Source organism: Sciurus vulgaris (assembly GCF_902686455.1).
Source record: "Sciurus vulgaris genome assembly, chromosome: 16".
NCBI lineage: Eukaryota > Metazoa > Chordata > Mammalia > Rodentia > Sciuridae > Sciurus > Sciurus vulgaris.
Window position 1 is genome coordinate 2,350,147 of NC_136477.1, and position 15,252 is coordinate 2,365,398.

At 66.6% G+C, this 15,252-nt stretch overlaps 1 protein-coding gene across 1 annotated transcript in view; it reads left to right on the forward strand.

Moving 5' to 3' along the window:
• The window catches only part of NFIC (nuclear factor I C), a 40,431-nt gene extending 25,660 nt beyond the window's left edge, over nucleotides 1-14,771 (forward strand). Inside the window, 9 exon segments of the mRNA XM_079115215.1 lie at nucleotides 2,009-2,083; nucleotides 2,698-2,821; nucleotides 3,221-3,345; nucleotides 6,899-7,024; nucleotides 8,812-8,996; nucleotides 9,510-9,597; nucleotides 9,600-9,662; nucleotides 11,500-11,585; nucleotides 14,677-14,771. Of these exon segments, the coding sequence (XP_078971341.1) occupies nucleotides 2,009-2,083; nucleotides 2,698-2,821; nucleotides 3,221-3,345; nucleotides 6,899-7,024; nucleotides 8,812-8,996; nucleotides 9,510-9,597; nucleotides 9,600-9,662; nucleotides 11,500-11,585; nucleotides 14,677-14,694 (890 nt within the window). The 3' untranslated portion in view covers nucleotides 14,695-14,771.
• Nucleotides 14,772-15,252: the final 481 nt, after the last annotated feature.

The following is a 15,252-nucleotide window of genomic DNA, read 5'->3' on the forward strand; positions in this document are numbered from 1 at the left end:
GGTGTCACCTGCCTCGAGCACATTCACACCCTCATGTCTACAATAGGGCCTGGTACACAGTAGGTGCTCAATAAGTATTTGGAGAAAGGAGAGGGCAAGGGATGACACAGAGGAACACTAAGGGGAGGAGGAGCCAGGAGTGGACGGCAGGAAGCTGCCTGGGCATCCCTGCCGGCCCAGGCAGGCCACGCAGGGTCCAGGAGATTCTCAGGCCCTGGCCACTCCTCCCTGGCCGGCGGCTCATCCTCCTGGGCCTCCCTACAAGCCAGATGTTCAGAGAGGCGGGGGCAGTGGCGCTTGGCCTGGTCCCATGGGGACCCTGGGCGTCTGGCGGAGGAAATCTTGTCCTCCCAGCCTGCCAGGGAGTCCCCTGGAGCTGGAGCTGGACGGCGCTGCACAAACAGGAAACCCGGGTGGGGAGGGCGGGGCGCACTGACACTGGCCAGCCAGCTGGGTCAGCAGGAAACGGCTATAGCCACTTCCCCTGGACACTCAGGGGCCGCCGCCCTGTCCTCCCTGAGACATGTCCCTGAGACTCCCGGCAGGGCCCCAGGCACATGGTGAATGATGGACAACTGGCGTGCCAGATGATCGTGACCTGGCGCCTGGATCCCGAGGTGCCAGGGCCTGGGTCTTGGACGGCTGGACGCTGGGCACTGTCATCAGCTCCCCGCAGCCCTGCTGCCCCCTGGGGGCTGGGAGAGGAACTGTGCCCACCGCCTCGGGAGCCGAGTGCTCAGGCAGTCCCACCTCACTCCCGCCCCTCTCCCTGGATCCTCCTGCTCCACGCGGCTGGTGTCCCCCTTTCCAAGTGTGTGCCAGCCCGGGGACCTGGCGCAGGCTGTTCCTGGGGCCTGGAACACGGTGGCCCTGGGAGGTAGCGGAACGTGGCGTTGGAACTCGTCCTGATCCCAGCAGCTGACTACGGGGTGGGTGGCCAGCATGTGCCTAGCACTGGCCCTCAGCGGAGTTCGACCCTCTCCCACCTGCACCGTGAGGTCTGTGCCCACTGCCCGCTGAGCCCTGGCTGGCCCTGCCCTGCCGGCCTCAGCACCTCGGGCACCCAGCCTCTGCAGGGTGGGCCTCATCCCTAGTCCTTGGGGTATAATGCAGCATGACCTGTCCTCGAGCAGTCAGTGGCAGTGAGCACCTCCACAGACCCTGCCCCCAGCATCCTGACCCGGTCCAGAACCTTCTCCTCGCCCTGAACACAACCCCACCCTCCCCAGCCTCACCCACAGGTCCAGGTCCCATCTCTGGACTCCTGTCCGGGACTCCCATTGTTGGGTCACACACTGTGGCCTCATGTGTCTGGCTGTCACTGAGCACAAGGTCCTCAGGTCCATCCGTGCTGCAGCTGTGTCACCTTGCTCCTGCCCTGGCTGAGGACACCCATGGTGGATGGGCCACATGTGTCCACTCATCCATCCATGGACGCCAGGCTGTTTTCCAGCTCTGCCGGGGAACCACACAGCTGTGAACATGTGTCCGTTACCTTTAACACCCACACCAGTGAGTCCCACGCGGCCAGCTGCTCCCATCCCACCAGCCCCTGCTGGGTGCTGAGCTCTGGTCCAGGTGCCAGGCACACTGCAGGGCCAGGACAAGGCACCCTCCTGCCAGGGAGCATGGCAGCGGGCAATGGGGGGCAGGCAGTCCAGGGCTGATGTGTGCTTCACTGTGACCCCCAGGAGAGCGCTCACCATCTCCGTCTTTGAGAACGGGGACGTGGAGGTTTGGGGTCAGGGTGTGACCTGCCCGTGATCACCCACCCAGGGAGTCTGGCCTCCACTGGCCAGTGCAGCCTGCCACTGCACATGGGCTCCAGACCAAGGTGAGGGGCCTTGTGTGGACCCCGGCTGGACAAGGCTGCACATTTCTGGCCATCCCCTGCTGCAAGGCTGCCAGGCTCAGGCCAGCCCGAGAGCCTGGGCAGTCGGGGGTAGAGGAGGGAGACGGGCCCTGCTCACCCAGCTGCCTGCTGACCTCCACCATCTCCCTATTACAGATACAACTGACTTCCAGGAGAGCTTTGTCACTTCTGGCGTGTTCAGTGTCACCGAGCTCATCCAAGTGTCCCGGAGTGAGTGTCCCCATTGGCCCTGAGCTGGGACCTGGAGAGGGAAGGGGATGTCAGGACTGAGGGGCTCAGAGAGAAGGGACCCTCGCCCTACCCCGCCTCATCCTCTCCAGATACCCCTGTCACCAACTCAAAGACTCCCAGGATGGGAGGTGGCCATGTCCTTCCCAGAGCCCCAGGTCGTAATGTCAGGCCCTCTTCCCACACCTGGACCCAAATGCTAAGAAGAGGCGCTGAAGATCCTCCGCCCAACACTCATCCTCCCCCTCCTCCCTATCCCAGGAGACCCCAGAGGGCCCCAGCCGCCCCCTGCCTGTCCCCTGGCCTTCCCTGTGGACCTGCTGGACGCTCCAATTTTGATCCCAACCCAGGGGCTTAACACTGGTCAGGAACCTCCCGGTCAGATCCGCGGACCTGGCCTCCAGCGCTGCCCATTCCTCTGCCTTACAGCCGGCCTGGCCTCTCTCCATGGCTGCGGCTTTCTGATCCATACAAGGCAGATTCTGGCCGAATTAAGAACCAGACCAGTTTGGGAAGGGGTCCCCCTTTGGACTGCCACGGGATGCCCCCCAGGGCAGATGGTTCCCTCCCTCATCTCCTTTCTGTCGCCTGGGCAGCACCCGTCGTGACCGGAACAGGACCTAACTTCTCTCTGGGAGAGCTGCAGGGGCACTTGGCGTACGACCTGAACCCTGCCAGCGCCGGCATGAGAAGAACGCTGCCCAGCACCTCCTCCAGCGGGTGCGTGCCCGGGTCCCCTCCCACCAGCTGGGGGCCACTCGCCCTGGAATGCCTGGCCCACACTTCGCCTGGCCGCAGAGACCAAACCCAACCCTCCCGACAGCCCCCCGGGCCAGCCCGCGGCCCCAGGACCCAGGCACAGGTCCTTCCGAGACGCGGTGTGACAGTGCGCCGGTTTCCCGGCTGCAGGGGGGCGTTCCGATCCGCCGGGCAGGCCGCCTGGGTCCCGCTCTGCGCCCTGCGGCCCAGGCGTCCCGCCCCGCAGCAGGTGTTACCGGGCCCAGGCGCAGGCCCAGGTCGCGCGAGGCCTCGCGCTAGCCCCGCCCCTCGAGCCGCAAAGTCGGCCACCGCCTCCCTGCGTCTCCATGGTAACCGGCCTCCCTTTCCCTCGCCCCTTAGGAGTAAGCGGCACAAATCGGGCTCGATGGAGGAGGACGTGGACACAAGCCCCGGCGGCGACTACTACACTTCGCCTAGCTCTCCAACGAGTAGCAGCCGCAACTGGACGGAGGACATGGAAGGAGGTAGGGCCGACGGCGGGGCCAGAGCCGGCCTTCCGGTTGGGGTTGCGGCGGCAGGGACTACACGTTCCGGCAGGCACTGCGCGGGCGCCAGGGAAAGAAGTCGGCCTGGGGCCGCGGAGCCTCCTGGGAGTTGTGGTCGCGCCGGCTGCGCGCTTTGGAAGTAAATCCGGGCTCACGTGTTCCCATAGCTGGTTGGTTCCGCTCTGTCCCGGAAGGACCGGGTCTGCCGCTCGCCGGCCTCCTCGGCGCCCTGCCTGCAGAGGTCCGCGTCTTTGGGGCCCCTGAGCCTCAGCTGGCGAGATGCTGACCCGCTGGGCGCTTCCTCCCGCGCTCGGCCGCAGGGTCTCTCCCTTCCCGGCCAGAGGGTCCTGTGATGCAAGGATCCCTTCTCCCTGGCCCTCCGTGGGGTTGCTCCGCAGGACTGCAGTGCCCTCGGAGCCCGCCGTCTCTCAGGGCCTCCAGTCCCGCGACGTCCTTCCCAGGGGCGCGCCTTGTGCCCGGTGGCTTCCTAGGATCCTCTCCAGGGCATTTTTCTCTGGGACTCCTGTTATAGAGTCTGCAGCTCCTTGGGGTCACTTGGTCTCCTCCAAGATCTCTTCTTTGGGGTCGCTGCCTCCGCCGGCCTCATAGAGTCCCTTTTGCGTTAGGATTCTAGCGGCCTGGCCTCTGACTTGGAGGCTGGCGTGACCCGGAGGAGGGCGAGCCTGGCATCCCTCAGATTCTCAGCTCATTCATGCTGAAGGGCCCACTCCACGGTGGTCTCAGGCCTGAACTCCAGATCCTCCTGACATTGGAGGGAAGGGGTTGGAATCCCAGCCCTGCCACTGCTCCGCCTGGGGCTGCGTGCGTGACCCTGGACAGGAGCTTAGGCAGCCTTGGTGCTGTTTCCCAGGTGCGTGTGCTGGAAGGGTGCTTCTTGGGGAAAGTTGGGAGGAAGACGTGGTAGGATGTTGCAAAGCAGCCATCTGGCCGTGGGAAGCCGGGAAGCAGAGGGTCTGTGCTTGCGGTATCTTCCTGGAGTCCCCATCTGCCAGTCTCTAATGCGTCTGTTGGACATTGGGACCCCGAGGGTCCTCCTTTCATGGTGTGGACTACCAAAGCAGTCCAGCCCCAAGGAGCCCCGTCTCTGTTCACTAGGTTCTGATTTGTGGGTCACGGTGTCTCTGTGGCTCAGTGTCCATGGGATCCTGTCTGTCTGGTGTGTCTCCATAAAGGCCCTATGTGCAGTGAGCTCAAGTTCACTTGTAGGAGATGGCCAACCCAAAGGACAGTACGTTTCCCTCACAGGTAAACGCCCAGCTGTTAGCGCACCTGGGCAGCTGCGATGTTGGACTCAGGAGCCTGCTGCTCCACAAAGTGTCCTTGTTCCCACCTCGTGGTCAAGGTAGCTGGTGTGGTGGTCATGACTGTAAGCCCAGTGACTTAGGAGGTTGAGACAGGAGGATCACAAGTTTGAGGCCAGCCTCAGCAGCTTGGCAAGACCCTGTCTCAAAAACTTAAAAGGTCTGGGGGTATAGTTTAGTGCTCAGGCACCCGGGGTTCAATCCCCAGTACAAAAAACCCACCTGTTCTTTTCAGAAACAGCACTTCACCTCTTCTGTCAGTCTCTGCGCCCAGGAGGCTGCACGCGGCCATCCTTAGCTGCCAGAGGTGCCGGGAGTGCAGTCTTGCTGCAGGCAGTCGTGTGCCCCCCGGGGCAAGGAAAGCTCCGCCCTGCCCGGTGGGTGGGTGGAGCACCAGCCCCAGGCTCACGATGGTGGCCCTGCTGCTCCTGCTCACTGGGGGACCCAGGCCACCTTGCCAGCTCCTTTCCGGGCCCCTGCAGCATGCCCTGCCACTTCCCTGGGGTACCCACTCCCAGAAACACCCTGTGAGGTGGGTCCTGGTGGACGCGGGGGCTGAGGCCTGCAACCCCGAGGTGGGGCTCTGCAGTGGACAGGAGTCTGCTCGTGCCGTCACCCTGTTCCACAGCGGGAAATGGAGCCCTGGTAAGTCATGCCCCGAGGCCAGAGGCCGGAAGTGGGCAAGGCTCTTGGGCCCTCACGGGCTTTGCTGCCCGTCCAAGGCCATAGGGCACTGTGTGAGTCCCGCCTCCCAGCCAGGTGGCCATCCAGGTGGCCAGGAGGGGGCAGGCAGGGCCACGGGCCTGAGAGGCTGGGCTGTGACCACCCCGCCGCCCTCCAGTTGGGAGTGTGTGTCCACTGGGGTGCAGAGCCAGCCGAGCAGAGCCAGCTACTCGATTTACCGGCCCTGGCAAGGTGCTGCCTGGGGGCCATCTAGACAGGAAGCCGGGGAGGAGGGGAGAGCGAGTGGCAGAGCCGCCCGGGTGTGCTATCCCCGGGGACCCAGGGCCATGCCCAGGGACATGGTGGCGTCACCGCTGGGGAGCGCCAGGCCTGGAGCCCCTGGTCAGCACCTGCAGTGCCCAGGATACACCCAGGGAACCAGCCAGCACCAGGTGCCCTGGCCACACGGGGCAGGGGTCAGTGCCCCATTGGGACTCTGGACGCTTGTTGTCCTCAGGGGACCAACCTGCCTGCCTGTGTCCTGCCAAGGAGCAGTATCCCAGCGGCTGGGGCCCACGTGGGGCAGATTGGGGGCCTCCTTCAGTGAGGGTCATGGTGCCAAGTTGGGGACACCAGCACATGAGTGTCCAGCACACGGGGGAGCCCATGGCCGTGTGTCCACCCAGGGTGTCTGGACCAAGGGCCACAGCAGGGTCTGTAGAGTGGCCAGTGCTGTCCAGGCCCATGGGACGTGCCGCTGTGCTGCTCGGGCAGCTGCCTGGTCGGGGCACCCTGACGTGCTGTAGGAAGGCGCCTCGCCCTCCTGGAGCCCGCAGGCAGGGCCGCTGTCCCAGGGGGTCCCCGAGCACCGGCTGACCTCGTACTGCTGGCCCTGCTCACAGTCGCCCTGGGCTGGTGGCCCTGGTGCTGCCCAGGTGGAGGCCTCCTGGGTGGCCCATCCTGCCGGTGGCCACTGGGCATAGTGTCTGCCCACCCCCAGGCCCTGTGACCCACTTCCAGGGCACTGCCATATGGCGGCCACTCAGGGCAGTGGGGACACACGGGCAGGGACAGCTGCACTGTGACCACAGCAGCAGAGACGAGGAGGCGCCTGGGCTGGCGGGTGACTGAGCTGGGCATCCGCCTGCAGGCCCTCCCCTGGCTCTGCCCTGAGCCCCTGCCAGACCTGCTCGGGACCCTGGCCCAGGGCGCTGCCCACCACCCTCCCAGGCTGGGTGGGGAGGGAGCCGCCCTGTCTGCGCCATCCACCCCAGGTGGGCTTCCACATCCTATGCGAGAGGGGCAGGCTCTGGACACTGCACTTTGGGGGGGCGTCCTGGGCACTGCCGTTGGCCATCCAGCTTGCCTGCCCCGCTGGCCTTGCGACCCACGCCCCTGCCCTGCTCCAAGCCCGGCCTGCCCCTCTGTGAGGGGTTCGGGGTCAGGAGATGGGCGACCCTGCTCCCCCGTGGTGCTGGCCCTCGGGGACGTCTGGGGCCCCCGGGAGCTTGACGCCCTGGGCCTTCATGGAGCCCCTGCCCCCACAGGCATCTCGTCCCCGGTGAAGAAGACTGAGATGGACAAGTCGCCTTTCAACAGCCCATCCCCCCAGGACTCGCCCCGTCTCTCCAGCTTCACCCAGCACCACCGACCTGTCATCGCTGTGCACAGCGGTGAGTGTCTTGGACCCGGGCAGGGAGGGGTGGCTGGACCCTCTGCTCAGACCCATCACTGCCTGGGAAGTCCCACTAGAGGTCTGACCAGGAGCCCTATTGCTGTAGCCTTCCAGCCAGACCAACACAGAAGTGGTGAAGAGTGCCCAAGGCTGAGTTTCAGCTCTGCCAAGAGGTGTGCTCAGGCTTCATGCCCGTAGGAGAGCCTGGGGCTCGCCCCCCCACTGTGCCCCCTGGACCCCCAGACACACTGGCTGACGGGCAGAATTGGGAGCTGCCGCCCGGCCCGGGCACTGTGGGCAGACTGCAAGCCGCCTCCTCAGGGCCCCAAGAGGTCGGGCCAAGGCCAGGCCGCCCGCCGCCCCACACACTTTCCTGAGGAGAGGGGTCACAGAGGGTCGCGACACCCAGCAGCATGGATCAGTGGCCGGTCACTGCGCCTGGCCCAACTTCCTGCCCAACCAGTGGGGCGACACATGACCCAGCCGTCTTGTCGCCTCAAGAGCCTCACACAGTCCTCTGGTGCTTCCAGCACGCGAGGAGGCCTGCCACACGCGTGGCCACCACGGAGGCCGGCACAGGTCAGCAGGGACGGGCCAGCCAGGCCCTGGGCTGCCCACTCCCCTCAGGTGTGGCTGGCAGGGGGCCGGCACCACCTGCGCACGGTCGGCTTCCAGGCCGGGCCGGGGTGCAGGCAGCCCCAGGACACAGCCAGTGGGCCACCCTGCCACAGGCAGGACACTGCCCCGCGAACCGTCCAGAGAAGCAGGTGCCACGCGGAGTGCCCTCTGCCACCGGGACAGGAGCAGGGACATGCTGTGGTGTGCTCGCGCCCAGTGGGAGGCCAGCGGGGCCTCAGAGCCTGACCCAGGGCCAGCAGGGTGCAGGAGGGGGAGTCGGGAGGTTGGGAACCCGCAGCGCGGGGCTGGGAGGGACGGCAGTGTCCTAGGACAGGGGTCACACCGCCCACCGGAGGAGACCAAGCCTGCCAGTCGCACGCTGCCCAGGGTGGTCCTCAGCCCCACAGGGCAGCAGCCCCGGCCCCTGCGGTGGCCTGTGTGGAGCCTGCTCAGCCCACAGACCCAGGCTGTCTCCAGATGTAAGTGCCGAGCGTGTGGCTGGCGCCGTGCCGTCCAGCGAGTCCACCCCTCGAGGGTGGCCGAGGCTCAGATCAGCCGCAGACACAGGCCCGCCGTGCTTCTGTGTTAAATAAGAGTCTCTTCTAGCCCTTTCCAGAAAGACCTCGCCAAGGCCCGAGGCAGAGGCGGGCAAGGGACCAGGTGTCCTGGGCTCAAATCCCAGGTTGACCACCTGCTTGCTGTGTGGCCACAGGCAGGTGACATCTTCTAGGGCCACCCTGACATTCTCTGTTTTGAAAAGATGGGAGCTGGGTACAGTGGCTACGCCCGTCATCCTAGTTGCTCAGGAGACTGAGGCAAGAGGATGGCAAGATGAAGGCCAGCCTCAGCAACTTAGCGACACTGTGTCTCGAAATAAAAAAGAGGGCGCAGCTCAGTGGCCGAGCGCTTGCTGGCACACACAAGGACCTGGTTCCGTCCCAGCCCTACAAGAAAAAAGTGGGGGGCGAGCCTAGGCGCCTCTGGGGTCCCCTGGGGGTCTATGGGCTTGAGGACACACCTGGGCCTAGTCTGTGGGTAGTGCTGCCTGGCTCTGCTGTGTGGCTGTCCTTGTCATCGTTACCGTCAAATATACCCAGAGGCGGCGTGGGTCACACCCACAGCCACAGAGCAGCCCAGGGCCATGACCCGCCTGCTGCGTCTCCACAGGGATTGCCCGGAGTCCCCACCCGTCCTCTGCCCTGCACTTCCCCACGACGTCCATCCTGCCCCAGACGGCCTCCACCTACTTCCCGCACACGGCCATCCGCTACCCGCCTCATCTCAACCCCCAGGACCCCCTCAAAGATCTCGTCTCGCTGGCCTGCGACCCAGCCAGCCAGCAACCCGGACCGGTGAGTGGGGTGCGCGGGCTTGGCTGGTGGCGGCCGGCGACCTGGCTCTGGGCCCTGGAACGCTCGGCCTCTGTTGCGCGAGCTTCGGCAGGTGGGTGTGGAATCCCGTGCTGACCGCTCACCCGTGGGGTGGGTCCGCGCAGACGGTCTGCGGGGGGCGGCCGACTGTGCCGGAGCACGCAGGGCAGCAGCCGGTGGGCCCAGGCTCCTGGCGGCTCACAGCAGGGTCCTCGGGCCAGGTCACACGTACCGTGTCCCAATAAGCCGGTCAGCGTCCTGCCCGGCTGGCATGAGGCGGCCTGGCCGGGAAGGGCAGCGAGTCCGTGCAGGTGGCTCGGAGAGGGCAGCGTGCGCAGGGCAGTGCTGCTGTGCACTGTCCCCAGAGGCTCCCGTGGCCTCAGCTCCGGCCCCCGGCCGCCACCCGGCCTGGACGTGGACAGGGCTAGGCCGTCGGCCCCGGGAGGGCCCGCGGAGGGGGTGCCAGCCCCTAACCTGGTGTCTCTGTCCCCCCAGTTAAATGGAGGTGGTCAGCTCATACTGTCCAGCCACTGCCTTCCCTCGCAGATGCTGGTGCCACTGCCCCTGGGCCTGCCTCGGTCGGCACGCCCCCAGCCACCAAACCCAGCGCCACCTCCGTGGGAGGAGCCGCTCCGCTCACCTGCCCTAGTAAGCTCCTGGGAGCGGCGCCCGCCCTCGCCCCGCTGCCCTGCGGAGCCCAGCTAGCGCTGGCCACGGGCACAGAGCCTCGCCCTGGCCAGTCAGGTCTGCTTCCCTCGCCGGTGGCCCGGGGCCCCTTGCCCAGCTGGCCTCCAGAAACCCACTGTGCCCAGGGAGCTCCTGGCAGCCGACACGGCCGCACCCGTGTCCCCAGCCCCCGGCGTCCCCCACGTCCTCTGTGGGAAACGACAGTTGCTGCTTGAAGCCCGGCTTCCGGTGGGAGCGTGGACACTGGGGCCCTGTCCCTCCAGGTGGCTGGCTGGGCCTCCCCTGAGACAGACCATCCCCACCTGCCCAGGTGACCCCAGAAGCCCCTCCCACTGGCCTTCCCGAGCTCGGAGGACAGCTGGTGGCTGGAGCTGCTGCAGCTGGGAGCCACTGGCCCCCCGTCCTGGGCTCGCCCGTCCTCAGTGGCTCCAGCACAGCCTCCCCTGGCCACCAGCACCGGCCAGACAGATCCACGTCCTTCCCAGGCCCCAGTACCCCATCTCCACTGAGGCCAGGCGTGACGCTGGGGAGCTGGCCCTCCATCCGCCCCTCCTGCCTTTTGTATTTTGTTAGAGGCAGGGTCTCACTGAGCTGCTTAGCGCCTCTCCAGGCTGCTGAGGCTGGCTTGGAGCTCGAGATCCTCCTGCCTCAGCCTCCGAGCGCTGGAGTAACAGGCATGGCCGCTGCGCCCAGCTGCCCCTCCTGTGTTTTAAACATCCGTGTCTTTGCGCCCCTGATTCCTCGTGACAGGAGGCTAGCAAACGCCCCTGCGCTGCGGCCAGCATTCACAGCCTGCCCTCCTCCCGGCGCAGGGCGTGCCCACCGGGACAGGCCTTCTCTGAGCACCAGGCTGCAGCATGCCGGGCCCCCGGGCCAGCCTTTACTCCAAAGCCTCCTTCTCAGCTCGTGCCCTGTGTGACCTCAGGCAGACGCTCCCCTTCTCTGGGCCTCAGTCTTTTCCGCCACATGTGTCAGTCACGGGCCTAACAGGCAGGGCAGCGGGGAACCGTCTGACCCGGGTCAGAAGGAGGCTTAGGGGTGCACCCCCAGGTCCGCAGGCGAAAGGGTGGTCGTGGAGTTTGCTGGAGGGCTGGGAGGGCGGGGGACTGTGCTCAGGATAGGCTGCGGTTCAGGATGAGTGCCGTCAGCGGGCATGAGCCCCGCGTCCACCCCAGCGCAGCAGAAGATGGTCCAAAGCTGGAAGTGCCCAGTGCCCGGCATGCAGCCGCTGCTTCACAGATGTGGACGCACAGGGCCCCCCTCCTCCCTGCACCAGACCTCCCAGCCGTGCCTCCAGGCAGCCTTCCACTGGCCTCCCTGCCTCTGTTACTGAGCTCGTGCGGCCCCGCCCGCCCGCCTGCTGCCTGCTCGCAGCAGCCGTGGGCCCTGAGTCACCTGCACTGACACAGTGAACCAGGGAGGGTACAATGCAGATAGTGGCTGGAGACGCAGCCCCTGCGCTCCGTAGGGGACGGTCAACAAATAAGACGCCTCGGTAACTCACGGCCCCGGCCCGTCAGTGCGGGCTGGGCGCAGAGCGGAGCACCCCGAGTGGCTCAGGGTGGCGTGTGGACGATGGCTCTCGTCCTCTGCCGCCCCCTCCACCTTGGCAGCCTTGGCCAGGACCCCCGGGGGCCCCTCAAGTCAGGACCCCCAGCTCCTCCGAATGCTCCGGTCAGCCAGGAAGGGCAGTGGCTTGGAGGCTACAGGAGCTGGGTGCACAGGGCCGGCTGTGTGACCCTGGGCAGCCCCTGTCCGTGCCCCCGCTAACGGGCTCTTGGTCTCTCTCCTCCCGCAGCCTACTCTGCGCCCGACACGTCCCCTGCAAACCGTTCCTTTGTGGGATTAGCACCAAGGGATCCTGCGGGCGTTTATCAGGCACAGGTAGGGGCCACGGGGCCGGCCGGGGGGCGGGGCGGGGCGGGGCCGGCCGGGGGCGCAGGGAGAGCAGACCTGCTGGGCCCGTGGTCCTCGCTTGGCACAGGGGCCGGCCGCCCACAGCCCACCAGGGCCTCGAGCCCGCTGCTGGCTTCTTGGGACACCGGGCAGGGCTGGATGTCCCTGGCCTTGGCCTCGGAGGGCACACCACGCCCAGGGACATGAAGCGGCCCCAACCCTGCCCACCGCTTCCTAGTGGCATCTCCCGCCCCGGAGACAGAGACGAGGGGCCCATTTGTAGAGGGGAAACTGAAGCCCAGAGAGGCCGGGGATTTGCCCAGGGTCACACAGCCATCGCCCAGAGCCTGTGCCCTAGCCTCCGCGTCTCCCATGCTCCTGGCCGGGGAGGGGAGGGATTGGACGCCGGGGCATTGTGACAGGCGTGGCGGCCCCCCAGCACAGCTCCCAGCCTCCACTGGGTCCGGCAGGTGATGGAGCCAGTGAGGGGCCGGGAGGGGCTTGCTTGCAGGACGGGCTCAGGGTCAGGCAGGGCAGGCTGTCCTCAGGGCCGAGTGCCCCAGGGCTCAGGGCGATGAGGAGCACGTGGCCTGCCCAGGGTCCCCCCAGCCTGGCCTCAGCCCCAGGCCCAGGCATCCCCAGCCCCTGCCCTCCTGTCGGTCCTGGTCTGCTGCTTGTGCAGGCTGGACTCGGAGGCTCTGCTCCCCAGTGCTGGTCGGGCCGCGGGATATGGAACAGAGAGGGTAGTGGTGGCCGCAGCCCTGAGGCTTGGAGGCCCGGGCCTCTCAGCTCTGCAGAACTGGCCATGCAAGACCTCAGTGTCCACACCCCCAGCCACCTGGTTTTACAAACCAGAGGCCCAGGCAGGGGCAGGGAGAAGGCCACCAGAGTTGAGACCCCAGCTGAGGACAGGAACATCCTGCTGTACCCAGGTCACCTGGGGCCCCTGTGTGACTGTCCCAGTTGCTCCTGGAGGCCCAGAGGGGCCAGAGTGTGGAGGGAGGACGCCCCCCCCACCCCCCGCCTTAGTTGCATTCCCAGGAGTCTCTGGCCAGGGCAGTGCCTGCTCCTTCCAGCCTCCACTCGGCCTCCCTCTCTTCTACAGAACTAGCTGGAGAGGAAGGAGGGGACTTTGGGCAGGAGACCAGCATGCAAGGGCTTGGAGGGTTCCTGGGGGTCAGAAGACCAGGTTGCTGCCCGGCTCTGCCTCACACACTCTGAACCTCTGTCTCTTCCTCTGACCTTGGGCACCTCCCAGAGAGCCTTTGAAGGACAAAGGGCAGGGCTTCCCCACACACCCTCCTGCCCAAAGAGAGGGGTCCCGTGGGTGGCCGTACCCCTGCGCCCACTGCTGGCGGAGCCAGGCATTTCCTTTCTGCACCATACTGGCACCCTGCCCACAGGAGGCCATGGGCGTCCCAGTTGCTTCAGAAATCAGAGCTAATAAGGTTGGGGGGAGGCCCTGCCTCTTCGTCCTCCCTGCGGTCTGGCCTCCACGGTCAGTCTCTCCGTTCCAGGCCACTTTCTGACCCGACTCTGCCTCAGGCAGCTTCACCTCAAAAGACTGAGCTGGCCCCAGCCGTGCCCACCTGAGACGGGTTGGGGGAACCCACCTCCCCACGCTCCCCCTGCCAGCCGGACCCTCAGGACCTGGAGAGGGTGGGACAGGGCTGGCAGGACCCAGCATGGTTGGCAGAAGAGGGCAGGTGGGGAGGTGGTCAACACAGGGTGTGCGGGGAGACACCTTGACCCAGGAGCCTCCAGTGGCCACCTGGCTGGGAGGTGGGCGCGGGATTGCCGGGGCTGTGGGGGCCCTGGAAGGACTCAGAGTGAGGGCCCAGCCGGGGGTGCGGAGCAGGCTCTGGGGCACTGAGGGCAGGTGGCCATCACTGGGAGGCCTGGAGGGGAGGCCAGGCTGGGAGGGCTGGGAGGGAGCAGGGCCCAGCCCTGCGGGGTCCTCCTGGAGGCTGCCCTCCGCCTGACTGTCACTGCCCGCCACTCTCCCTCCACCCCACGTCTTTCCTGTGGGCCGCCCTGAGCTGCCTGCTGCCGCTGGGGGATGCAGAGCCCCATTCCGGGGTGTGGACGCTGCGCCCACAGCCGGCTGCCCAGCGGGGGTGCAGAGGCGAGTCAGCTGCCCCCACTCGGGGCTGGAGCCAGGCAGGCACCCTGGGCAGGCGGAGATGAGGGAGGCTGTCCACCCCCAGGGTCACGCCCCAGCCTGTCTGGTTGCCAGCGGAAACCAGACATGAGGTAATGGCCAAGATGAACTTGAACTTGGCTGGAGGGCGGGGTGGAGGGACTGTCAGTTCACAGCAGGCACCACGGCCCCAGCCTCAGTGGAAGAGGAGGGAGACGCCCTGCTCAGGGCTCTGTGCTGCCGCTGCTCTGTGGGCACTGGACTGGCTGTCCCCTCACAGGCGCCCACTGCCCAGGCTCCATGCAGCTTGTCCCTCGGAGCGCTGCTGAGGGGTGGGAGACCCGGGAGCATCTGTCCAGGACAGTGAGGCCTGGACGCAGTCGGGCAAAGCGGTTGGCCCTGCAGCCTGAGCCCCTGCTTGGCCACCTTTAACTGGTTACCCTGGGCAGGCCACCTGACCAGCCTGGGCCCCGCTCTCCGCTGATAGACAGGGGTAGGGAAGAGCCCTCCGCGTAGCCATCTGCAGTCATTGAACAGGAAGAGATGGTCCAGCCAGTGTGGACAGCCTGGGTCCCGTGCCTGGGCTGGGCAGGTGCCGGAGACAGGCCTCTGCACTGGAGGCGGGACCAGGTGGAGCCACACCTCCCACGGGCCCCTCGCCCCAGGCAGGACCCGCTCCGGCTTCCCTCCAGCCCTGCCTGTCCTGGTGGCAGAGAGCCACCGTACCCCTGCCCAGGCTGCAGGCCGTGCACGCTGCCGCACGGGCATCGCGGAGTCACAGGGCCCTGGTGCTAAGAGAAGGCAGCCTTGTTTGGGACTTTCTGGCAGGTGGGTGCTGTCGGCCGGGCCCCGCGGCACAGGCTGCAGGGTCAGAGGGCGGGTGTGGCGAGGGCAGTGAGGCCGGGCCAGCCTGACCCTCTCTCCTCTCCGGCCCCTCAGTCCTGGTACCTGGGATAACAGAGGTCTCCCGCCTGTTCTCCATCGTCCTGGGAATCCCAGGGGCAGCACCGTGGCCCCCGCCCACGTCCTCGGTGGAAAATCAGAGCGAGCAAGATCATCCCCCGGCGACTCCCAGCTTGGCCGAAAAGACAAAACAGACACACGGAGGAAGAGAAAAAGGAGGACAAGACCAACCGGAAAAAATAAGGAAAGCACGCACCCAAGACAGAGGCGAAGACAGCCGTCAGCCCCCGACTGCCGCGGCCCGGAGGCAGCGACGGGTCTTCCTAAGTTATTCATCTCCTTCCCGCCTGCTGCTCCAGAGGGACAGATGCCGCTGCCCACCCGCTGCCCTGTGGCCCCAGCGCTGCCCAGAGACCAGGTGAGCACAACCTGGCGCCTGTGGCCAGGGCGACAGACGGGCAGGACACCCAGCACAGCCACCTCTCCTGGGCCTGCGTCACCGCTGCCAGTGTGGGGACATTGGCCAGTCCCCCGCCGTGGACGGTGTTTGCCAAAAAGGGGAGGCAGGTGCTGGTGGGGAAGGGGTCGGCAAGGACCCCAGCCTCGGACCGC